This window comes from Eubalaena glacialis, chromosome 4 (assembly GCF_028564815.1).
Source record: "Eubalaena glacialis isolate mEubGla1 chromosome 4, mEubGla1.1.hap2.+ XY, whole genome shotgun sequence".
Taxonomy (NCBI): domain Eukaryota; kingdom Metazoa; phylum Chordata; class Mammalia; order Artiodactyla; family Balaenidae; genus Eubalaena; species Eubalaena glacialis.
In genome coordinates, this window is record NC_083719.1 from 117614227 (window position 1) to 117639865 (window position 25639).

Sequence of the window (25639 nt, forward strand, 5' to 3'; positions counted from 1 at the left end):
CAGAGAGGAGAGCCCACGGGCTGCATCTGGGGTGACAGGCTGGGACTCTGCCTCCCCGTTTTCCCACCCCACCCCCCGGGCCTCAGTTTCTCCTTTTGGTAGCCTGGGGATAATGCCATGTGTGCTGCCCTCACCCAGGGGAGAGGGAGGATGAAGGATGAGGGTGTGCCCCGGGCACTGGACGGAGTGAAGGGTCTCTGGCCTCATGAGGGGTGTGGGTGGAGAGGATGAGCAGGCAGATGGGCATGGGATGGGGGAAATCACCTGGACATGGGAGCAGAGGGGATGGGGGGGTGAGCTGATGGGAAAGGGAGGCATGCCACTGGTATGTGCACAGGGCTGGAAAGAGAGTCTTGTTCTGTCATCATCCCCTGAACCAGTCCCCAAGAGTCACGCACCAACCGTGCTCTATAAAAACACGGAGAGAAGAGGAGAAAGCAGCAAGAGGAAGTGCAGAGGCCCCTGTCTGACCCAGACAGGAGGCGGTCACCTTGATTTGGACCCCCGTTTTCAAATCCCCCTAAGCTTTCCTTTTTTAAAACAAAATTCAGTATCAGTGACACTGTTTCTTTCGGCTCTGAATTCTAGAAAAACAGGAGGGACGGAGTGTGCCTGCTTTCCAACACTCCCCGCAGGGCTCTGAACCAATACACAACAACAAGTGTCAGAAAACCAGGAAGGAAAACTGATTTTTGTAGAAACTGGAATGAAACTGACCAGTCTAGTTTCATTATCCAAGCTAAGCGGAAATGCAAAAAAATCAAAATAAAAAGTAAACAAACAGCACAGATGGTACGACGTGAGTTCCGTTTCCTAAGTTCTTTCCTTTTTATTCCATGCATTCCATTCAGGGTGTCATCAGGAACCCCAAGAGGCCTACCCCACTTCCCTCCCAGCTCACCCACCCCCAGAATGGCCTCTGGGTTCTGCCCTGCCCCCCTCCCCCCTGCCCTTCTCCAGCACAGCTCTGAGGACCTGCCCTCCTGATTGCAATCCCCGCCAGGGATGCCCCTCTCCCCTGAGGGCTCAGGGCATCAGGGAAGTTGGTTCCAGGAGCCCTGGCTGGGGCTGACCCAGGACAGGCTGAGATGGGGAGGTGGTGGTTCTGGGTACCAAGCTCAGGTTCTAAGCAGTGAACCCCAGTTGCCCTGGTGGAGAGGGGAAACAGGACAGCATCTTCACAGTGGCTCAGGCTCCTGCCCTCTGCTCCTCTCAGACTTAGCTGGGCGGGACCCAGAAAGTCCTAGGGGTACAGCCTTGCTGGCAGGGCCCCCTGGGAATCCTATAGCTCACTACTCTTTCCCACACTAAACTCTGGCACTGGAGTCCTGGGTCCCATGGCCCTCCTCAGCCCCGACACCTGTCCTGGGTGGCTGAAACCTTTTCTGTCTGGAGCCAGTGACAATGCTGGATCCCTTCAAGGTTCTGGGATCCGAGGGGCTAGGGAAGAAGAGAGGCCTGGTGTGTATGTGTTTGTTGTGGGGGACAAGAAGAAGGGGTCCAGGGCTGGCCCATCTCTGTGAGGTATTCCAGAACGCTTATGCATTTCTATAGATCTACTCCAAAGTGCTCAGAGCATTTTCAAGGCTAGAATGTTCCCCAGGGTCTGTGGCCACTAATGTGGCAGCTTCCTAGAGGCAGAAAGAGAGGAAGGATGAGGGGCTGCGTCTGGACTGAGAACTTCCCTGGGGGACCTGCTGTTGCTTTTGGGACTGTCCCTTGAGATTCAGGATGGGGGAGGCTGGAAGGCGGATGGCAGCAGGTGAAAGGTGGAGCCGAGGTGGATGCTGGCAAAGGAGGCCAGCTGGAGCAAGAGGCACAGGTGTGCCTGGCAGTCCAGGCTCAGCTCACCCAGCACTGAGGGGAGGGCATGAAGGAGGTGTGGCCCCTCGTTATCACGCTGTGAGGTGGAGGGGTCTTTGGCCAAGGCTGTAGTCAGGAGGGAGATGCAGCTCTGGAGCTGGAGGCCAAAGGCAGGAAAGCTGAGGAGCGCTGAATCTGACCTTATCTGTGGGGAGGGCAAACGCCTCTCTCCGTGAATCTTCATCAGTACTCTGCTGGCCCTTGCCCAGATGCCATGGCAGTGGGGCAGCTTTGGCACACCTAGGCTTGGGCTGCTTTGAAACCCAAAGTTGTGAACTAGGCCTCCCTCCCTCTACTCAGGATCCGGCCAGAACCTGTGCTGCCCTCACCAAGCTCCCCTACCTGTTCCTTGCTCACCCACCAGAGAATCTGTCAAGGGGGCAGTGGGGGCCCGGCTCCCAGAAGATGTGGCTGGGCCTGAACAAGCCCTCCCTGATCACTGTGCTCCCACCTATCCTGTTTGCTAAGGGTGGGGAGCAGGGGGTCCTCAGCTCCTGGGAGTTCCTTCGGGGCAGCTCTTAGGGGGAGGCAGAGTCCCAACATGAGCTTTTCCTCAACCCTGACCTCCCCCACTCAGCCACACCCAGAGTGATGTCCTTGCTGGTGGCCCTTCACTCCCCAGAGAGGGGCTAGGGACTGAAGTGGCACAGGCAGCAGCCAGGGCATATCTGGGCACTGGGGTCCTGCTGGGCAGGGAGAAGAGCCAGGTCCTGAGGTGAGCACTGGGGGCAGAGCCCTCTTCTTCCCTCAAGGCTATAAGAGCAGAGCTCAGCTAGCAATGGCTCTGGGACGTGTGCCCTACCTGACCCTGCCAGGCTCCTCACTGCTGGGGAAGATGCACCCTGGGCAATGTTCATCAGAACAAAGTTTGGAAAGTTGCTGAGAGATGGGGAGGGGAAGAGAGAGAGAGAGAGAGAATCCAGTGCCCCGGGCATAGACTGGTCTCGCCATCTCCCTAGAAGGTGTTGGTGAAAGGGTGGACGTTGGAAGATGGGGTGGGTAGGGACCTGGGAAACTGGGACTGCAGAAGCCCTGAGCCCTTTAGAGCTTACATCTCCCTGTATTCCAGGAAAGGGCTAGGAAGTGGGGCAAACCTCCCTGTCTACACCCCTTGGAGACCCCTTATTAGTATCTTGAAGCTCACTTTTCCTAGAGCCCTCCACTTCTGCCCCAGCCTCTCTCCCCCGGCTCTTGCCCCCATGCCTGCCCCCACTGGTGACTTACTTGCAGGAGAGCTGGTTGATGCCCTCGATGTAGTAGCAGACGCCTCCGTTGACACAATAGGACTTGGCTGTCTCGTTGCACTTGCGGGCGTGCCCCGACCAGGATGATAGGGTAGTGCTCACTGGAGGTACGAGAGACACGTGCCGGTGACCCACTGAGACCACCTCTGGGCCCCAGGAATCACCTCCTTCATGGCCCATCTCAAAGCTGCACGATCAGAGACTGTAGGAATGGCTGGGGTGGGGGAAAGGTCTGGTGGTCCCTCCCAGGTCACCAACAAGGCCAAGGGGAGGCCATCGTGAGCTCGGACCATCTGCCCAGCACCACCTTGCACCCTCGCTCCAGGCAAACCTTCAAAGGCTGGGAAGATTTTCTTTTTTTGGAGGGGATGAGAGGCTAGCAGAAACTGCTCCATCTTCTGGCATAAGGGCCCACCTCTGCTGCTTGCCTGCCTGCCTGCCTGCTTGCCTTTCTGGGGGCTCCGCTGCAGGTGGATGAGGCACCATGTCTTACGTGGGGGGCAAGTCACAGGGGTTCAGGGAGGAGACATTTATATCTGTCTGCACTGCTGGGGCTCTCATGGACCAGGGCGTGATTACAGGGAGCTGGGCTTTGAGGGGAATGGCACCTTTTTGGACACTGTAATTTTCTGCGATCTAGGGACATGTGGGGAGAACCCTAGCTTCCGTCTCTCCCCCCTTGGTCCCAGAGTTGGGCCAAGCCGCCCAGAAATGCTACAAAGGCCGCTATGCGCGTCTCCATAAGCATCCAGGGCCGCCTTCATGTCCTCCCTCACCAGGCGGCCTCCACCTCCCCCACCCGGTCAGCTGTTGCCTCTGGAGGGAGCCTCCAGGCCTTGGACAGCCCAGGCCATAAATCCGGGGCTTCATGTTGCTGGGGAGAGGGCTGGGGGACAGCTGGGATGTGGAAACTAGGTGACAGCAAGACTGGGCTTCAAGGCTGCTAACCCAGACTGCACACCTGATGGATCACATTCATTTGATAAGTGAAAATCACAAAAGCACTGCTCCCCTATGGGATGGCATCCAGAAGCCTGGTTTCAAGTGAAAATTCTTGCCCCAAATTTCAGTCTTTATCTGTTAGCTAACCTCTTAGGCTGTGTATCCATACTGGGCAGCTAGAAACCGGTTCCTGCTCCCCCCTCAGCTTCTGTGGCTCTGAGGGCCTCTCATGCCCACCCAGCAGTGGCCTCCTGACTGAGGTGGCCCATCCTACCTTGGCCGGTCCTGTCTCCTCAGGGGTACTGAGTCTCCACCATCCCCCGAAGTAAGTGGGGGGATGAGAGGAGGAGGAGGAGGGCAGGCACTTGGCGCCCTGAGTGTTTAGACGTGTGGGGAGACAGATGGAGCACGGGACTGGGAGTGTATACACAGCTCTGCCTCTGTATATGTCTGAGAAGCTCGCTGATAAAACCCAGCGGGTAGGGCCAGCTCCCACCTTCCCTCCACATCATGCCTGCTGCTAGTCTGGCATCCTCGAGCTCCACCCCTGCTGACGTCTCCCACCTCTGCTCAACCCCACACAAGGCTGGGACCCACATGCTTCTGGGTCAGTGAGACCCAGGGAACTAAGAAAAGGACAGAGAAGACAAACAGCTGAGGTGACCACGCCTATGAGTTATAAAATCTCATTGCCGGGAGGACCCTAGAGGTTGTCCTGCCCTTCGGTTACATTGCCAAGGAGGAGTGAGGAAAGAGAGCAGGGAAGGGCCTTCCAGAGTCCAGTGTGTGTTGTAACAAGGCCTCAGGGCTCCTAATGTCTGGCTGAGCATTCTCACCAGGCACCTGGTCCCTCATGTAAGAACACGTTAGCACCAAGGCTTGACGGGAAGACGAATGCCAACACGATGTGGACCACGGGCCTGAGTCCTCTCATGGGCCTTGGCCAAGCCAGAGAAATCTCAGGCCAGCTTGATGCCCTCTGCAGCCAGGGGTGGAGGAACCTGCCCAACGCTGGGCTGCATGCGCAGCGGGCAGGAGCGAGGATGGTTGGCAGGACCACAGCCGCAAGCTTGGGCCTGTCTGCATGCACGTCTGTGCTCACTGAGGCCTTGGGAGGCAGAGGACGACTCCTGAGGGAAGACAGGGCCCCATCTGGGATCCATGGCCTAGAGCTGCCAGAACCATGTCAGGACGGGGACTAGGCTGGGGCCCCAGAAAGGTACAAAGGGAGGGCAATGGGGGAGCCGGTTGTAGAAGGTGTGGAGGGAAGTGACCATAGGCCTTTCCACCTCAAAAAGAAGTACCTTGAGGCCACCCCTGTGACGGCAGGGCCCTCCCAGCTCACGGCAGCCAACTCTGCTGGTGGTGAAGGCTCACGCCAGAAGATTTCCACACTGAAGAGGTGCATTCGTGCTATTCCAGCACACATGGGCTCCTAAGGCAATGTGTCACGCTCCCTTGTCAGCCTATTCGTATTTCTTCACTGTGTTCTCCCGTGTTTGGGGATGTGAAGATGACAAATGACCTCCAAATGGGAGAATTTGGCCACTCCCTGGATACCACCACGGGGATGGTGCCGGGCCACCCCAAACTGAGCTCTCACTCATCTGCCCCAGCCACTTGTTCCTCTAGCCTTGCTCATCTCAATGACTGGACAGCACAAACCAAAGGCCTAGAGGGCATCTTTGATTTCTGGTCATTCTCTGTCCCCCTAGCCGTCCATCACCGATGGCTGCCTTCCTACCTCCTCCTGAGGCTCTGTCCATGTCTCACTACCGCCTTCGTGGTCTCTTTCTTGGATGGCCACAATTGCCTCCTCACTGGTCTTTCTGCCCTCATTCTTGCCTTCATCTCTAACCTTTTCGCTTCGCAGCTGCTACCAAAGTGGTCTTTAAAATATGTAAATTGATCAATCGCTTCCATTATCAAAACCCTCCAATGGCTTCCACTCATACTCATAATAAAGTCCCCCCACCCCTCCCCAAGTCTAATCGGGGCCTAACCACCTCTCCTGCTTCATATCCTGTCCCTGTCTTGCAGTATATTCAGACTCCACTGGCTTAGTCCAGCTCCTCTAAGAGGCCACGTGCCTTCTCATCCAGGACTTTCAAAACATCAGTGTCTCAGAGAGGCTGCTCAGGCTCCTCCTTTACTCCTTCCCTTAGCTTTGTAACTTCTCCTTGTAGTGCTTATTCTAACAATTAAAGGACTAGTTGTGCAATTACTAGCTGTCCAAAGCTTAGCTCCTCCACTAGAATGTAAGCTCCATCTGGGCGGAGGCCATGTCTGTCTGCTTCACTGGTGAACGAACCCCAATGTCGAGCACAGCGCTTGACATGTAATAGGTGCTTAACGAATATTTACAAATATTTCTAATGAGCAAATGGACATCTGATTCTTGAGAGAAAGGTACCTTCTTCTACCATCCCAGGGTCTAGGCTGGTCTCCTTGGCTGATGATGATATCTTTTCTGTAGGTTAAAGCATTGTCTCTTACTAAATGCAAATACTCCTGGAAGGTCATTAGGGAAATGAAAATCAAAACCACCGTGAGATAGCACTTCACACCCCCTCAGGTGGCTGTATTTAAAAAAAAAAAGATGGATAATAACAAGTGGTGGTGAAGATGTGGAGAAATGGGAACCCCCCCCATACTTTGCTGGTGAGAATGTAAAATGGTGCAGCCCTTTTGAAACACAGCTGGTCATTCCTCAAAAAATTAAACATATTTACTATATGACCCAGCAATTCAACTCCTAGGTGTATACCCAAGAGAACTGAAAACATATGTCCACACAAAAACTTGGACACAAATGTTACAGCAGCATTATTCATAATAGTCCAAATGCGGAAACAACTAGAATGACGCAACAACCTCAGTTGATGAATATATAAACAATGTGGTAGACCCAGGAGATGGAATTATTATTCAGCCACAAAAAGGAAAGAAGTACTGATACTACTACAACATGGATGAACCTTGAAAACATTATTTTAAGTGGAAGAAACCAGTCTTGAAAGGCCACATATTCTGTGATTCTATTTATATGAAATGTCCAGGATAGGTAAATCCATAGCGGCAGAAAGGAGATTCTGGTTGCCAAGGGCTGGGGGGATTTAAAGAAAACACCTGGGAAGGATAAACCCAGGAAGCCTCTATCAGCCATTAGTGTCTTGGTGTGAGTGAGTTTATTGGGTCTCTGAAGAGAAAATGGGCCGGGAAGAAGCTGATGCTGCAGAGATGCTCTGCCTGCTGCCAGCTACTGCAACTGCTTTTCTCCCTTGCTCTTGGAGAAAATCTCTGCTCGTCTTTCAAGGCCCAGATCAAGTGTCTCTTCATCCTGTAAGGCTCCCCTCCCGCCTGCCTGGGATGCCCCCTCTCCCGTTGTTAAGTTGCCTGTCTTTCCTCTTCAGTGTGTTAGAACAGGCAGACGCTTTGAGATCACGTTTTAGCTTCCTGCCATTTGAGGGGACTTTGGGAGCCAAGACTGTGACCCCTCAGCACTCAGAACAGCGTCTTGCTGAGTTAGGCCTCGCTGAAGGCTTGAGTTGACAGTACACATGGGTGCACCTGTGATTAAACAGCTAGCCTTTCTAAGCCCCCAGGTAAGGGACAGGCCCAGAAGCCTCTCCAGGGCTTCCATGATCCTGTGACACCCCAGGTCACACCTGCCTGCCCTCTGGGGCAAAGCCAGGCCCAGCCCGATATCCCAGGACTTGGTACAGCCACCCCGGGACAGTCCCAAGTCCTTTCACCTGGGGGTGAGAAAGCCGGTTTCTCAGAAGTGGGTTACATCAGGCTGATTGTTTTGTTAAAAGCACCACGAACTTCTTGCTGACTCTTCCTCCTCTCACCCGACTCGGGAAAGCCGTCTCTTGTGAGCTGGCAGAGCTGTGGCTGCAGGAAGGGTCAGCTCTGATCTGGAGAAATGGGGAGTGACTGCTAATGGGCATGGGGTTTCTTTCTGAGGTGATGAAAATGTTTTGGAATTAGTGGCAAGGATTATTCAACTGAATATACTTCAACCCACTGAACTGTATACTTTAAAAAGAGTGAATTTTATGGTATGTAAATTACACCTCCAAAAACTGATTAAAAAACACCTGGGAAGGGTAAACCCAGGAGGTCTCTATCAGTCCTTAGTGTCTTGGTGTGAGTGAGTGTATTGGGGCCCTGAGGAGACAAGGGGCCGGGACGGAGCTGATGCTGCGGAGATGCTCCCCCTGCCGCCAGCTCCAGCAACTGCGCCCCCTGCACTCTTGCTCCTGGACAAAACCTCTGCTCATATTTCAGGGCTGCGGTGATGCCCCTTGGGCAGCCACTGCTCCTTGCCAGCCCTCCCATGCCCTCTTCCGGCCGCCCCACCCCTGTAGCCCTGCCTTCCCTGGGGCCCAGGCGGGCCAAGCCAACCCACCTTGGAATGAGTCAGAGGGGGGCAGGCACAGCTGCCCGCCACCCACCATCCACCCCCTCCCCAGGGTGGGGTTGCTGCCAGTCTTCCGGGTTCCACCGGTAAACAAGGAGCCTGAGCATCTCTACCTGGGAAAACGTTCCCAGTGGGACCTCCTGGTCCCCTCCAGTGGCCCTGTTCACCTCCCCACGTCAAGGGTAGGCTCTTGCCTGCGTGGACTGAAGAGCAGCTGAAGAGGTGTGGTGTGAGTGTGTACACGTGTGGCAGCGGCAGTAGGTGCACAGGACGTCAGGCTCAACACAAAAAACCTGCGCATCCCAGAACTGTCGGAGACGGGGCTGAGAGATCACCTAGCTCAGCCGCAGATGGGAAAACAGAAGACTAGGGAAATGGAGTAACTTGCTCAGGGGTGCACGACAGAGCTGGAATGAGCCCAGAGCTCTTGACTCTGTCCACAGCTCTGCCATGCCGCTCTCCTGTCTGCTGGAGGGACGAGAGACACGGAGCCCTCAGGGCCCATCCCAAAGCTCTACTGTCTGATCCCTAACTGATCAGAATAGGGGCTACTGACGGCTGACAGGAGCCCACATGTGGGGTGGGGCTGTGACTTATCTGAAGGGCTCACGACGGTGGACACTACTGTGGTTTCCTTCATGGCATGGCGGCCCTTTCTTCTTCCTCTGCCCCCAGCACCGCTCTAGGGAAGTGCCCCCGTGTAGTTTTGGCAGGGCCATCACTCACAGTACTCTGCCTCTCAGTGTCCCCTCTGCACACAAACGGGCCTGACAAGGATGATGGCACCCCATCCCCCTGAGCACATGACCGGGCCGAGTGGGTACAGGACCAGAATCCATCCTTGTGATTGTATAAGTGGAAACAGAGACAAAGCTATCTCTTTTCCCTGGGTGGTGCTGGGATGATGGAAACCTGGAGCTGAAGCCACGGCCTCCTCTTCCCAATCCCTTCCCTAAACGTGGGAGAAGCCCACTTCACAAGAGGAGAAAAAGAGGCCAACGTGCCATGGGAGGGGGCGTCCTGACCGCTGCTCTGAGGTCCTGGACTCTGTGTGTCTAGGGCCAGTTCTACCTCTGGACTTCTCAGCTTTAAAAACCAATAAATTCCTCAAGGTAGTTTTATGTTGGGTTCTTATCAGTTCTAACCAAGAAAGTCTTAAAATATAAAACAGGCAACCTCAAATCCAAAGTGGATCTGAGAATGTATGCCCACTCTGGCTGGGGGTGGCAGATGCTGGGCCCCAGCATGGTCCACTTTCCCAGGCTTGAGACAGGCTGGGAGGAGCAGGAGGTACCCCCACTGCAGCCCTGCCCAGGCTGGGCCACGTGGAGTCAGGAAAGGCCCTGGAGCAGGGTCTGTGGTCTTTTCTGTGATGTTTACCAGGTGCTGACTAGAGCCTGGCACTGTGGAAGGCCCCGGGGCTGGAGAGGTAAACGGGCTAGACATGGCCACGTAGAGCTTAGAGGGGCTCAGTGTTTGCCAACTACTTTTTCATTGTGTAGCTCTATGCTGTTTGACTCTGGGCAGAATATTTAACCTCTCTCAGCTTCAGTCTCCTAATGCATGAAGTACTCCGTGGGGTTGAGTCAGGGTTCCAGAGGGAACATGGGGCCTGGCACAGAGCATGCTCTCAGGAAATGGTAGTGATTACTGGAACTCCTGGGGAGAAGGCATCCTCCCTGCTTGCCTCACTCCTGGGCTCACAATTCCACCGGGAAGGTCACACCCGCAAAGAAAGTTCGGCAACAGGATGAGAGCTGAAGAATGATCTGATAGAATTGGAGAGAGAGATACACAAGACCACAGAGGGCCGAGGAGTGGCCCAGGAGTTGGGCCTGCGCTGGGAGTGCCACTGCGGTGGGCTGGACAGGTCAGGAGGATAGCTGCCTGGGAGAGATGGCGCAGGAGGAAGAATAAAAATGGGAAGGAGAGGCCGACTACAGTTAGGGTCGGAAAGGTCATTTGGGTCAGATTTGTGAGAGCTGGGCTGTGGGACCGAGTCCTTGTTCCTTGGCTGCATGGGTGGGGGAGTGACAGGGCGAAAGCATCTTGAGGCTGCTGCTCTGGTCCAGTTTCAGCAGGGATGAAACCTCGGCCGGGATTGCCCCTGAGGTGGGGTTGGAATGCAAAAGACAGACGTGAGTGAAAGATCCAGAAAGAAGACGGACCAGGACTCGCAGACTGAGACCTGGTAGATCCAGTGGTAAGGGAGATGGAGGAGCTGAGAGGCTGCGAGGACAAGGGAGGTCCCTTACAACACGGCAGACCGGGTCTGAGCCAGGCTCTCCTCTGAGGGTCAGAGGGCAGGGTTCTCGTTAGACTGCGCTGGGTGTAGGGGGTACTGGAGGGCTGTCTGGTGGAAACACAGGGGATGAAGGGAGATGCAGGACTGGACTCTGTGCTGGGAGCAAGACTGGAAGCGAACCCAACAACCAGGTGGCCAAGTGGTACGCGGAGGCTGGGTGTCAGGAGGAGGAACGAGAGCTGTGGGGTTCTGAGGACTCAGGCTAGAGTGGAGGGGGCGCGGCCTGAGGACGGCAGCCTTGGTGACTTTCCAGTCAAGGGCGATAACCAGAGGACAGCCCAGCAGGGAGGCCGCCTCCATGCCGCAGCTGGAGCTGCCTCTGCGGAGGCGGGAAGCGAAGGGTGCCGTGGGCTCCTGACCTTGCACGTTTCCCAGGGAGGGGATGACCTGTGGGAGAGGGTCCTGCCATCTCTGAACTGAGGCTGCCCCCAGGGGCCCGGGGCACCCAAGCCTCCCACCCGTGGCCCTGCGGAGCCGGCTGCCTGCACTCGGGCGCCCAGCAAAGCAGCGGGCAGGCAGCTCACGCGCACCCTGGGTCTGCCTCTCCCCGGAGCCCCGCTTCTGGCAGCCCAGCCTCCCATAATTGCCTTCTAAAAATATCCTTCCCCCCACCCCCACCTCTTGATTTCAAAATATTTAGTTTTCAGGGTATTTAAAACGAGAGCTGGCGGCTCTTCCAGGTCCAGATAACAAAGCTAAACATTTATGCTTCGACTGCATTTCTCTGAATCAGCTCAGATCTTGGGGCTTGATATGGCAGTGGCAGGAGGGAGAGGAGTCAAGTGCAAGATGGATCATGTGCGGGCCTCCCTAGGGCTGGGGGGCAACTGGCCCACCCCACAGAACCCCTCTAGGACCCCTCCCTTCGTTGGGGGACCACCTACCGCTGTTGACGAAGAGCCGGCCCCTGACGGTGTCCTTCCCCAGGATGTTCTCAGCCTCGCAGACGTACTCCCCAGCGTCCTCCACCTTCACCTTGTTGAACTGTAGTCGTGAGTTCTTTCTGGTTAGGGAGGGGATAAGAGGGGGAGAGGCGTGAGCCAGGGCTTAGGTTGGCCGTGGCTCCCCAGCAGTCACCCAGAGGTCACCTCTCCCTGCACAGCCACAGCGTCTACGCAGCGTGGACGGGAAGTAGATTCCCTCTGACCAGCCATTGCTGGGGTCCAGGTGGAGTGCAGAGTCCCCAGGGCTGGAGGGAGACCTGGGCACTCAGGAGAACGTGGGATTCTAAGTCCATGAGTCCTCACATTCACTTTTCCAGGGCTGGGCCTTCTCTGTAACGATTTTTCTAGGGGAGGAAAGTGGAGTCCTTAGGAAGTCGCATGGCCACCTCCCTCCTTCTCCTTTAGTGCCCTTCTCTCAGGCCCGCTGCGTCTCCCCCCACCTCCTTCCAGTAGAGCAGCTGCTGGCTCACAGCTACCTCAGCCTTCCCTTAGAAGCGGCAGCCGCGTCACTCTAGATAAGCCAGGCCTATTTCCAGATACCCGGCAGGGCCACCGATCTAACAGGTTCCCATGGCAACTGTGCCCAGCCTCCCAGTCCAGACCTGTAGCTCCCTCCTGCCTTTGTGTCGGCCCTGCCACTAAGGGGCACTCTGTGGCCTCCCCAAGGGGTTTCGCTTCATTCATTCAACAAATGTTCACTGAGTGCCTTCTGTGTGCTGGGAGCTTGGATACCTCAGGGAACAAAAAGATCCTATCCTCAAGGCCTGACTTGACCCTTGTGGCTAATCTGGAGGACAGGGCAGGACAGATGGGAAAACTGAGTCCCAGAGGGGCTTCCGGACTTGTCCAAGGGTACCCAGCAAGGCAAAGGCAGAGGTGGATGAGGAGCTGGAGTTGGTGAGGACTTGGGCCCCAAGCAGCTCGTGGGCTGCCTCCTGGAGCCTGATGCTGAGGCTAACCCCTCTGTGCAGGGCTTTGCACCCAGCCCTGCATGTCACGAGTTGTGGGGCGAGGCCTGGGCAGAGACTTCAGTGCTGTGTGTGACTCCAGGGCACCTGGCCCTGCTTCCCCTCTTCTTTCTGAAGACCCTGCCAAACCTCTCCTTCCTTCCGTGGGCTTCCCTGCACTTGCCCGCGGGTGCCTGGGCTCCGTAGGATCTGTTCAAACCTCCCATCCCTCCCTCTGCCCCAGTGCTCTTTAGGGCCAGTCTGAGCTCCGGATTAAACCCTGGGAACCCCGCCTGGTCCCTGGGGGAAACAAAAAGTAGCATGAAAATTTCTTAACATGATGTAACCTCCTCCTCTTTTAGTCCCGAGTTAAAAAATCAGATTCCCAGAATATGCGCAGTGGGTTGGAGGAGTGGTGGCATGGGAGGTAGGGTAGCCGAGCTGTCCTGCCCTGGGCCTAGGGATGGAAAGACAGAGCCATGAAGCTGATGGGGGAAGGTGTGGATGGTGAGCGGAGAGGCTGCACCAGGGATGGAGGAGATGGCAAAATGACCCACATCCCTCCCCGGGCTGTGCTTTGGGGACCTACCTGTCTCCTGAGCTCCACCTCAGCCTCTGATGCTGGGCTCTTCCCAGACCTCCTCATTCCAAGATCCCCCAAACCAGCCTCCATGAGCTTGTCTTGTCAAAAAGACCCTGTTGCTGTGGTGATGTCCTTGCTGACATTACAGTGACAGCTGCCTGACTCCGTTCCACCCCTCCCGGCTCACGCCGTTCTCTGTCTCCTTGGCCCGGTGTCTGCCTACAACCCTCTTCTGTCAATTCAAGTTTGTTCTCTTCATTAAACAGAGCCCTGGAGGCCCCTCCGGCTAAGACAGCATTTCCTTCCTGGCTCCAGCCTAATTAGATGCCACAGATCTCAGCTGTCCCAGAACCAGGCTTCTGCTTCCTGACCACCAGCTCTTCCCTGACATTAGATGAGCAGAGTAGGGGATCACCTGAGGGTCTCTGGGTCAAGAAGGTATAGGGGACACAGACTCAGAACTTCCTTGTCGCCCACCCACAGCTGAATTCAGAGGAGCTTCCCTCACACGACATGACATGCAGCAGGACAAGGCGGAGCTAGGCTCACAGTTATCTGGAGGAATGAAAGCTAAAACCAGAAGGAAGGGCTTCCCGTATGGAGGGGTGTGAGATGTGTGGAAAGGTGGGTGTGCAGGGAGAGCCCCTCCCCTTTGAGGTACCAGAAAGAGGCAAGGGGACAGAAACAATGACCCCTAGGTTTGCTGGCTGCAGACATCTTGGCTTACCAGGTGTGTGATGATCTCCCCAGTTCCAGGAAGGTGGCCCCAGCCTTGCACAAGAGGCTCTGGGGTCAGGGCTGAAGGGGGGGCTCTGTGGGGCTCTCAGGCCCCTAAGGAGTGCGGGCCACTACGTTTCTCTTCTCCTCACTCCTAGCTCCAGTCCGAAGCCCCAAGGACTCAGGACTCCCTCCCACCTTCTGGCAGGCCTGGTGCCCGCTCGCTAGGCTGACCCAGGTCTGCCCCTGTAATGGACGCCCCTCCCCTCCTTCCTCAGCCAGTTTTCTGCTGGCAGGGACTAGGGATCTGGGCGGCTGCTTCCTCCACCCGTCCGCACGTTTTCCTCAGTGCCTACCTCCTGCTGCCTGCCCGAGGGGCCAGTTCCAGCCTGCCCCTCATAAATACGGGAACACTCGGTTCTGCATGGGTGGGCTCCATGCCCAGGGCTGGGAAGGGGGGCAGTTTTCTCCTGGCACAGGAAGCCTTGGGTGAGACACCTCAGTGGCGCAGCCCCAGAGACAGGCGGCACCCACTGGGAAGGGGTCTCCGTAGACCAAGAGTGATGTCAAGACAGAGAGTGGCCTGGGCAGAACGGAGCGCTGGGAGGGCCAGAGTGCAAGCTGCAGTGTGGGCAGAAGGAAAGAGAAGATTTTGCCAGAAAGAAGACTCCCGCCCCTAACCCCTAGCCCCCATGCCAGGTGAAGTACGTGTCTATAGAGGTGGCAGCTCTCTGAGTCACAACATGGGAATCAGAAGTTCTCCATCATGGCCCCTCCTCCAACCCATCGCCACACTGCAGGGAGCCCAGGGGCATGATGGGTGGAGCAAGGCAGTTTCAGAAATGCAGCAGATGGGACAAGGTCCTGACAGGAAGGGGGCAGAGGCACACTTCAGGCTCTCAGGGGTCCTTAGTACCCAGGAGGAGACCCAGATGATATGACCAGGCCGTTTCAGGACTGTGTGACCCATTTGTCTGATGACACTGAGGCTTGACCAGGATAGTAACTTGCTCAAAGGCCAACCCAAAGGGTGTCCTGCCCAGTCCTAGTGTCACCCTGCACCCAGGAGAGGAGAGCTAGTCCTGCAAGATCCTCATCAATTCACACCGGAAGTAGACCTCCTCTGCCAGGCCACACAGGAGAGAGGGTGTGTCTGGGGGGTGGTCTTGGAGGCTCTCATGCTGGGAGAGACAGCCCCCCAACCATGACATGAAGCCGTGTCTAAGGCACTGTGGGAGGAGACGGTGGGAGCTTGCTGGAGGGCTCAGGAGGGTGACCCAGAGGATGTGACATTTAAGCCGGGCCTCGGAGAATTTTGCAGAGGACAAGGTGAGAGGAGGGGGGGCGGGCGCTGCCAGCACAGAGAACAGTCTGGGCCCAAGTCCAGGGGTCAGAAGCACCGAGGTGTAGGGGAACAGCGAGGCAGTGAGTTACAGGCCAGGAAGGGGAGCGTCAGAAGGGCCCCAAGACCTAGGCTGTCCTGGCATACTGCAGGCTCTCAAGATCTGTCAAGCAAATGAATGAATGATCAGATATGTGCCCTGTTAGAAAGATCATCCCCTGTCAGAGTCACAGGGATAAGTGACTCTGTGGACCCCTCGAATTGCAAGCAAAACCAGGTGTATAAGGCGCATATTTTCTGAAGTAAGGGTCAAGGCCTTTACCAGATTCTCCACTAGAATCTAGACTAGAAACTCCGTGAAGGTGGGGACCATGTCTGCTCCAATCCTTGGTGCATCTCCAGCCTCTGATAGAGTGCCTGGCATACAACTGTTGCTCAGCACATGTATGTGAGATACAGAAATGAATTCACAAAGGGGCCTGTGGCCCAGAAAAGGTGGGGCGCGGTCAAGAGTGAGACCGTGGAGGAAAAGAGGCTAGAGGCAGGGAGAGCAGAAGTGAGCAGGGAGCAGGGTGCCTCCTTCCAGAGACGGGGTATCCACCTGGAGGGGACGGCATGGGGGCAGGTGCCGGCCAGCGGGCAGTCTGCTTCTGCCACAGCTGAGAGGAGAGCACAAGGGGCAAGGCAGAGAGGCTAGACTGGGCCATTCTGGGTTAGAGATGTCTGTGGAACTTTTCTGGTAAGCAGCCTGAGGTGACTTCTAAAAATTCACTATTGACCCAGAAAACCCCACAAAAATCATGCAAATCATAGAGGTTCAAATCTTCGTGTTCACTTTAAGAACACTCGTGAAACTGCCCAGGCCATTAAGGGTATGCATATCCGAAAAGCCACCAAGTATCTGAAGGATGTCACTTTACAGAAGTAACCTGTGCTATTCCATCATTACAATGGTGAAGCTGGTAGGTGTGCCCAGGCCAAACAGGGGGGCTGGAAGCAGGGTCGGTGGCCCAAAAAGAGTGCTGAATTTTTACTGCACCTGCTCAAAAGTGCAGAGAGTAATGCTGAACTTAAGGGCTTAGATGTAGATTCTCTGGTCATTGAGCACATCCAGGTGAATGAAGTCCCCAAGATGCGGCGTAGGACTTACAGAACTCATGGTCGGATCAACCCATACATGAGCTCTCCCTGCCACATTGAGATGATTCTTACTGAAAAAGAACAGATTGTTTGTAAACCGGAAGAGGAGGTTGCACAGAAGAAAAGGATATCCAGAAGAAACTTAAGAAACAAAAACTTATGGTCTGGGAATAAATGCTGCAAAAAAAAAAATGCGCCAAAAAAAAAAAAAAAGATCTGTGGGGTATCTCAGGGGTGGTAACTAAGTGTTTACCTGGCAGCATGGGTCTGGAAAAAGAAAGGCCATCAAACTAGAGATGGAGGCTTGGGGTCATCAAATATAAGAGGGTGAAATCACCTACCAGTGGAGAGGGGAGAAGAGTGAAGCCCCAAACACAGCAAAGTCCCAGCATTCATGACGCCTGAGAGAGGGTGCTCAGAGGCACAAGAGGACCAGCAGGAGGACCACAGGGGCAAGGAAGCAGGTGGCACCCATGCCAAAGGCTGCTGAGAGGCCTGGCGGCCGGGAAACTCTGAGGTCACAGGGTCTGTCAAGAGCCACAGCTGCAGAGAGAGTTGGGGTTGTATTTACAGGGCAGATTCCTGCAGAGCAAAGAGGAGTGGAGGCTGAGCTGTGTGGAGTCAGTGGGTGTGAAACTCCCTCCACGTGGTGATCGAGGGAAGGAGCAAGATGGGGCAACAGCCGGAGGAGGAATGGGAGGCGGCAACGTGGAGGGAAAGCTTTTAGAAGAGAGGCGATGTTAGTGGTTTGTTGGGGGGGAGAGAGAGAGAGGCTGAAGTCACCAAAGAAAGGAGTTTGTTGGTGGCACAAGGGCTCTGTGTGTGCAGAAGGATGTGGGTGAGTGTGAGGGCCACGTGCGGATCAGGACTGGGGATGAGGATGGGCCATGTTGTGGACTGTTTGAGAGTAATGCGGCCGGCAAGGAGCACCCCGTCTCCTGACTTCTGCTGTCTCAGTGAAGTAGGGGGAAGGGGAGACGGGGCCCCCAAAGCTGTAGAAGCCTGTCCACTCCTCTCTCCAGCTCAGAGCCAGGCTTGGCGGGGAAGGGGTGAGGTGGCCTCAGAAGGTGAGCTTGATGGGCAACCTGAATTTCTTGCTAACTCTGTAGACTGGTGACACCCCAGACCCCCCCTCCCAAGTTCCCTTAGGAAGCAGTGTTCCTTCAGCCATAAACCTTTGATCTGTACCAAATCCTCTTAAATTACTTTCTGTTTTCTGCCTGGACCACTTTCCAGGGTGACCAGTCCTGTCTTTGCTCCCCGTTCTTAGAAAGAAAGTCAGAAAACTGGAAGCCCTGCCCAGACCCCTGACCCCCACCTCCTCTTTCACAGGTTTCAGAGACTAAGGCCTGAGGGCAGGATGTGTACAGCCGGGGTCAGCCGGCGAACCAGGAGCAGCCTGAGCCCAGACCCTTTTTGCATCACTTTCTGTTGTCGGGTAGGTTGGAGGGTCCTCTAAAATCATCTTCATTTGCATTTTGCAGGGGTGAGGAGGAAATGATAACTCCTCTGGAGGGGCAGGAAAGGCTGGGGTGTGCCTCAGCCAGAGAGGGAAGTCCACAGGGCCCTCAGGGCCCGCAGAACAGAGGTCAGGCTTGTCCTGCCTTCTCACAGCCCCTCAGGAGAGAGGTGAGGGGCTGCCCTTGGACTCTTGGCTTCTCTGGTGCCTGGAGCCCCCTGTCTGGCCAATCCAAGATGGAAGAGAGGCCACCTTCCACAGCCCAGAGACCCTAGAGCTTCAGATTCTCTTCCCTGGAGCACTGACTCAAAGACTAAAGTCAATTTCCACGTCACGGGGGAACTGTCTGAGATAGATTCCTCCGACACCAGTCAAAGCCATGTGCCTTTCCCTCACCTGGCTGTCTGCCCAGTGACAGCTTGCTGAGCTGAGGAACCAGCCCATCATCACACGTGCCCTCCCAGACACATTCTAGAGGCAGGGTCCTTCACCAAAGACTGCCCAATGGTGGGCTTTCCGACCCTGTGGCGGGTCCTTTGAGAAGTTTTATGCACAAGATGGGACTCCACAGTTAAAGCTGACTTGGACAATCAAATTGCCTTCAACCATCCAGGGACATTAATTAAGCAGGTACCGTCTGCAAGACGCTGGGGCCGCATCACCAGAGGGGCTGGAGCTGCAAGGAGAAACTGGGCGCCACAAAAGAGGGGGGACTGGAACTGGTTCCACGGGTGGATCTGGGGGCACAGCCCTGGGCTCTTTCCGGCTCAGGCCCCTCCTTCTGAGGAAGGATGGGGGGGGTGGCTGGGTGGATGGAGGGAGGGATGTCGCTCACCTGCCATTGCCGTACTTGATGCGAATGTCGCGGCTGCGGTTGAGCTCCTTGCCGTCCTTGAACCAGCGGTAGGAGGGCTGGGGGTTACCGGCTGCTGCCTCACACTTCAGTGATTGCTTCTCACCCACCTGTCCCGTCTGGCTCTTCATCTTCTTCAGCTTGGGCCGGGTGGCTGTGGGGATACAAGGCAGGAGGTGAGCGTGTTGGTGGTGGGGCAGCGCCAAGCACGCGCAGCAGAGGAAGGGCCACTGTCCTGGGGGTTGGGGTAGAGGGTGAGCCTGGGGAGCCGCCCCTCCTGGTGTCATTTCCTAGTTCAAATCAACAAGCCTTCACAGAGGGTCTGCGATGATGTCAGTGTGGGTACCGCCTATGGAGAGTTTTCCTTCATGCCTGGAATGGTACTCAGAGCTTGATACACATTAGCTGATGAAAATCACCCTGTGAGTTCATTGCAATGATTAAACCCATTTACAGATGGGGAAAACTGAGGCTCAGAGTGGTGAAGTCACTTCCCCAAGGGGCTGGAACTGGAATTCAAACCCCGGTCTCCTTGACTTCAGTGCTCATGATCTAATTCCTGTCGCAGACCCCCAGGCCTATGCTGGGCCCAGAGGACACAAGTGGACCAAAATGACAGACACAGCTCCTGCCCTCAGGAAGTTCAGTCTGGCAGAGGAGCTGGAACCTGGCATTGACATCACAGCATGGTTTATGGAGGCCTGGGGGTGCTGAAGCCCAGAGGCGTGTCCCCAACCCAGGCTGGGGAAGGAGCTAACTCAGCTGAGAGCTAAAGGATGGGGGAGCTAGAAGGGAGGGAGGTGGTCCAGGCTGTGGTTTATCAGAATCGCACGTGGGCAGCAAGGTGAGCTGCCCTGAATGGGTGAAGTGGTGTGGCTGTGTGGGGGATGGGGCCTGGGGCTACACTGCTGGGCACAGGGCTGCAGGGCTGCAAATGCCAAGCTAAGAGGCTTCTCCCATTTTTCTTGAACACCATTCTATTTCCGCCTGCCCCAGTCTCCCATGTTTCATCTCCTTGCCCCCCTCCCTCTAACAACCTAAAAAAAGAAAAGGAAAAAGTACTCTGTTCTTAGGACAGTGATGGCAAGTCCATGCTCCCTGCTGGGGTGTGTGATAATTTCCACTGGGACAGCCCTGTAAAGGATACCCAGTGCCTTTGTGTGTGCTCTCATTTGGTCACCGAGCTCTGTAAGGCAAGTGTCATGCTGACATAAAGGGTGAAGATGAGACTCAGGTTAAGAAACTTGGCCAAGGTCACCCAGCCAGGCAGCCACAGAGCCCAGGTATCTGGATTTGCAATGTGTCAGGCTTGTAGCAGGCCGGTGTCTGCTTTTGCAGCCTCAATGGCTCTCTTTGAGGAACAGAGAAACTGGTTGAAGGGAGGGTCTGCTGGGGCCAGAGAGTTGTCTGGGGACTGACTGACCCTGTCTAGGCCATTGGTTCTTCCCCCACGAGTTCAGAGTCACAGCTCGAGCTGGCTCTGGATAAAGACAGGTGAGAGGGCCTGGCTACAGGGGCCCCTCACTGAACCTAACCCTGGGCTGCTGCTTTTAGTAGGGAGTAGATGAGCGTGGGGTACAGGGGCAGAGGGAGCATGGAGAGAAAGTGCTCCCAAAGCCTTAAAAAATATAGTACATAGATTCAAAAAAATGGTGCTTGTGAAATGATTTTGTTCATTTTAGAAAATTCAAAAATACAAATGGATAAAAGAAAATAAAATCATCCATTATCCTAGTACTTACAAGTATTTAAAACACACACACACACGCACCTACACATCTATTTTTAAACAAAGTGGGATCAGTGCCAGTAACATGTTTCTTTCATGTAATGAAATACTGTAAGCCTTTCACCTTGGCATTAAGTATTAATAACATTTTGCAAACTGACTTCTATAGGACAGGCATATCCAGAAAGAGGATAATAGATATTACTTAAGAAAACGGTTGCATGAGCAAATCAGTTTGGGAAATATTAAATCAGTGGGTAAATATTAAAGAAGTATCTTCATTGACTTCAGTATGATTCCCCAAGTAAGGGTCTTGGAGCTTTTTTTGGAAACCCTTGACTTTATTTCCTTGAAATGCTATTATCTGGAATAAGTTCTATAACATAACAATTTATGTGTGTATATATTTATAGATATATAAATATTTTAATAGAGAATATATTCACATGATTCAAAATTCAAGAAGTGAAAAGGGGTATGTGGCTTAAAAAACAGATCTCCCTCTAACTTCTGACCAAGGCCACACAGTTGCCTTTCTAGAAGGCAATTAATTTTATCAGTTCCTTTTACATCCTTTCAGAGACCTTTTAAGCATAAACAAAAACCCCTAGTATTTACACACACATTTTTCCCTATAGCACCATTTTCCGGGTTGCATAATATTCCTGAATGGGTGAATCAGAACTTATGTAACCAATTCCTATTGTGGAGCATTCAGCATACATTCTCCCCTGCCTCACCACACCCCATCACAGACAAGCCCAGAGGAACACCCTTGCAGCTTCATCCAGTGTATATATCCAGTGCACATCAACCTTTGCACATATCCAGTGTATACTGCTGTACGGGCAGTGAGGCTCCTGACTCAGACTGCCTGTATTCAAACCCAGGCTTTGCTATTTGTTAGTTCTGTGTCCTCAGGCTATTGCCTTAATGCCTCAGTTTCCTCATCTGTAAAACACAGGTGATAAAAACAGCTCCTACTTCATGGGATGATGACTGAGGATTATATGAGATAAGGGATGTAGAGCCTGGCACGCACAGAGCATTTAATAAAGGTTAGCTATTACTGTTATCATTATCCACAATTATTTCCTAAGGCAATCTTCCTAAAAGTGGAATTGCTGCGCCAGAAAGTGTACAATCTTCTTCAGCTTTCCACGTTGCCAAACTGCGTTCTGGAAAGGTTGCACCAATTTCCACTCCCACCACTGAACGATGGTGCCTGTTTTTTCCACACCCTCACCAACATGAGGTATTATCATGTATTTAATCTCTGCCAATTAGCTAGGCAAAAGATAACGCCTCTTTGTTTTTATTTGCACTTATTTGATTCCTGGTGAGGCTGACCGCTTTTCGTAAGTGTATTGGCTCATTGTATTTCTTCTTTTTGAATTGCCTGTTCTTGTCTGTACTCTTGTTTTTCTATTGGGTGCTCATCTTACTGATCTGTAAGAGTTCTTTATAAATAGTAAGGCTATTCACCTTTTGCTACAATGTTTTTCCCCAATTACCTGCTTCTTACATTTTTAAATGCTGGTTTATTGTTTTGGGGTTTTTTTTTTTTTTTTTTTTTTGACACTCAGATTTTATGTGTATCAACCTATCAATCTCTGGGACTTTCTGGAACTTCATTATTCTAGTGTGATTGAAGCCCTGCCTCAGCATCCTTCCCCCTTACCTACACCCCACCGTCCTCCGTCTGCTTGCTCTCGGGGCCCCAGTCACCCCTTATCGATAGTTATCAACCCTAGATGCTAATGAGAACCATATGGGAAGCTTTAAAAAGTGTGTCAGTGCCAGGGACATTGTTCTGGACATTCTGAAGCAGGACCTGTGAGGATGGGTCCAGGTATGTGGGTTTTAAAAATATATAATAAGTATGTAACATACTCTAGGCAAGAGCACGTATTGTAAGTGTAGAGCTTGACAGCTGGCTGCAAGCTGAACACATCTTCACAGGTGGCTTTGCTCCAAGGTTGGGTTGACACCCAGTGAGCTAACCTCTTGGTCACCTGGTGACCTGCAACTAGGCTCCTCCCCCTCCTCGTGAACTGGGGACACAGAGAGCTCTTCTCAAGTTCTAAGGTGCCTCCTTCCCCTGCTTGGAGAGTGTTGACCTTCCCTGAAGTTCTGAGGTGAGGGAGCCCCCGACCCCACCCTCCCCAACCCAGGCCCCCTTCCTCCCAATGAGCCAGGGCGGGGGTGGCGGAATACCTGGTGGGAGGAGGTGGTGCTTCCTGACAAGTCCTGGCGTCCTGTGCCCTGAGCCCGAGGCCACTGCTTAATGGTGGTGGTAATGGTTACACAGAGACTGACCCAGAAACAGCAGGCACGACCCCAGTTCAGAGGGCCCGAGGAACTGGGGGCTTCAAGGTCGTTCCCTGCCACCAATGGGAAACCCAGGACAGCATTTCAGATCACAAGGAGCCACCCCATCTAGTGAGAACCTTGTGTGACCTGACCCGAGTGACAGTCCACTCACTTCAGAACCCCATCCAGTTCACTTTTTCCCCATTCATTCACCCTACGATATGCCAGGCACTGTTCCAGGCCCTGAGTGTACAGTGGTGAGCAAGGCAGATAAACTTCCTGCTCTTGGGAGCCTGCATTAGAGTGAGGAGAGTAGATAATAGCAAACAGTCTCAGGAAATATGAGGCAGTAATAAGCTCCTGGATAAAGGCCTTGAGGGGTAAATGAGCTTGGTGAGTTCAAGGGATAAAAAAGACCCAGGTGGCTAGAAGATTCTGGAAGGCAGGGGAGCCTGGAGAAGTAGGCCCAGGTGACTGACATGAGGCTGTGTGAGCTAGGACGAAAAGTCTGGGTTTGTTTTGCCTCCCCCCACCACTTTTGATGTGCTTACTAGAAAATTTTAAATTACATATGTGGATCGCATTATATTCCTGTTAGACAGCACTGGGCTAAAGGATGACAATAAAAACAACCATACATTTCAATCGTGCTGTGTTCGTTACGAACAGTCTTCTTTTCTGTCTCTTAACGGTTCCTCACAAGCATCATCTGAGATACTGAAAGCCTATGTCTCCTGCTCTAGCAGCATCCAGTCCTGGTCCCTGTTCACAGGTATCTTAGTTCACGGCTCTTTGAAAGCCAAGGATGTGTGTTTTGAAAAGGAATGGGACCCCGCGAACAGGCTGCATTTTTTACTTCAAGCAAGTCCCTTGGAGAGAGGGGCGGCAGCCCAGGAAGAACGCCCCGCAGGTGGCACTGGGAACATTGCCCAGAGGACCTCTGTACCCTCACTCCTGGGCCTGGAGCCCTGTCAGGCTTTCTGCAGTGAGGAGCGTGGGCAACCTGCGCAAGACGGCCCTGGAGTTTTATAGATGTGGTGGGAGGTATCAGAGGCTTATAAGTTGGGGAATTACTTGATCTTACTTTACTTTCTGCATTTTAAGCTCGTTCTTATCCTGAGCCACCATTGCTTCTCCCACTGCATCCCATTGGATTCAGTACCAGACCCTGGGGACACCTGGGACAAGGCTAAGAGGCTGCTGACACAGCAGACCTTTGAGGAGCTGAAGATAGAGCTTACCAGGCCTCAGACATGAGTGGGCCAGCTCTAGCCCCAGCCTGGGCACCATCTCTGAGCCGGGTCCGGTATTGTCTGGGTCCCTTTTATAGCCCAGGGCCCAGAATGCAATGCTAGTGTGAGGTATGGAGACCACTGTACCGTGTCCCTAGAGTGTCTTGGGGTCAGAGCTGAACCAAGCAGAGAAACAGTCTTCCTGGGGTGGATGGGATCTGTCAGGACAAGAGCTGAAGCAACCCAGTGGGTAGGCTCTCACCCCGTAGTCAGTCAACCTGTGTTTACTGAGTGCTACTATGTGCCAGGTCCTGTGCTGTCCCAGACAGAAATGATCTAGCCCCGTATGGAGCAACCACTCCTACCGACCAAGGAGCATAGCTTGTGCCTCTCTGTTATTGTTTTGTTACATAAGAAATACATTTTTGTTGTAGAAAAATTGCACAACGTGGGCTTCCCTGGTGGCGCAATGGTTAAGAATCTGCCTGCCAATGCAGGGGACACGGGTTCGAGCCCTGGTCCGGGAAGATCCCACAAACCGCGGAGCAACTAAGCCCGTGCGCCACAACTGCTAAGCCTGCGCTCTAGAGCCCGTGAGCCACAACTACTGAGCCCACGTGCCACAACTACTGAAGCCCGCGTGTCTAGAGCCCGTGCTCAGCAACAAGAGAAGCCACCGCGATGAGAAGCCCACTCACCGCAACGAAGAGTAGCCCTGGCTCGCCACAACTAGAAAAAGCCTGTGCACAGCAACGAAGACCCAACTCAGCCAAAGATAAAATAAATAAATAAATAAATTTATTTTAAAAAAATTGCACAGTTCAAGTAAGGAAAAAGAAAAGCACATTTAAATCCATTCAATTACCACCAGAGAGAAAACCACTGTCAACATTTTCAAATACTTCCTGCAAGACTTTTCTCTTGAAAATGTTTTATAGCCTACTTTTCTTGGTTAACATAAAGACATTTCCCCAAATCTAGAAATACAGATCTAAATCATTTTAAAGGCTGCATAATATTCCGTTGTTCAGAGGAATTTGTTCGGTTGTCTCCAACGTTCTGCTAATGTTAACAATACGGCCATAAACTTCTCTATAAATTCAGCTTTGCAGCCAAAGGGAGGGCTCTCAGTCCTGAGGGTCTGCGCTTATTTCCCCACACAGAGAGGGGACCCTAAAGGCCCAGCACACAGGAGAGCGGACAGACGAGAGGCATCAGGTAGAAGCAAGAGGAAGATCTGTGCTCAAAAGAAGTGGGTGGAGATTCCCAATACCCTGCTTCCCCGGGGCTGCTGCTGCCCCCCGGGGGCGGGGACAGACAGCAAGTTGATGGCCTAGGTGGCCCTAGGGTGTTGGTCAGCCCACCCTTCACCGCCCCTAGTGTCTCCTCAGACCAAGTCCTGTCTACTGAGCTCCCATCCTCCTTGAGAGGTCACTTCGTCCCGTTCCCTTCCCAGTCCTGCTGCTTAGGGCCCACCTAAGCAGCAGGACTAGGGCTCTCTGGAGTAGGGGTGTGGGCGTGTGGGGAGAGCTCTTTTGGCAGCTTTCTAACAACAAGAGGAAAGTCTCTCAGGGATGACCCAGGTCTCCGCAAAAAGATC

The 25639-nt window shown here is 53.7% G+C and overlaps 1 protein-coding gene and 1 long non-coding RNA gene across 6 annotated transcripts in view; one reads left to right on the forward strand and one right to left on the reverse strand.

Moving 5' to 3' along the window:
* The window catches only part of LOC133089998 (uncharacterized), a 43271-nt gene extending 18745 nt beyond the window's left edge, over positions 1-24526 (forward strand). The window contains exon 3 of the long non-coding RNA XR_009700772.1: positions 24474-24526. This is a non-coding gene — a long non-coding RNA (uncharacterized LOC133089998). The remainder of the gene's footprint in view (positions 1-24473) is intronic.
* Positions 1-25639, reverse strand: part of NRG2 (neuregulin 2) — a 179112-nt gene that overhangs the window by 19542 nt on the left and 133931 nt on the right. For 4 of the 5 annotated variants that reach the window (XM_061188244.1, XM_061188243.1, XM_061188242.1 and 1 more), the window contains exons 2-4: positions 18748-18919; positions 11665-11783; positions 3088-3208 (exon numbers count right to left, since the gene is read on the reverse strand). In XM_061188244.1, coding sequence (XP_061044227.1) covers positions 3088-3208; positions 11665-11783; positions 18748-18919 — 412 coding nt within the window. The remainder of the gene's footprint in view (positions 1-3087; positions 3209-11664; positions 11784-18747; positions 18920-25639) is intronic. The other variant, XM_061188245.1, reaches the window with a different exon arrangement.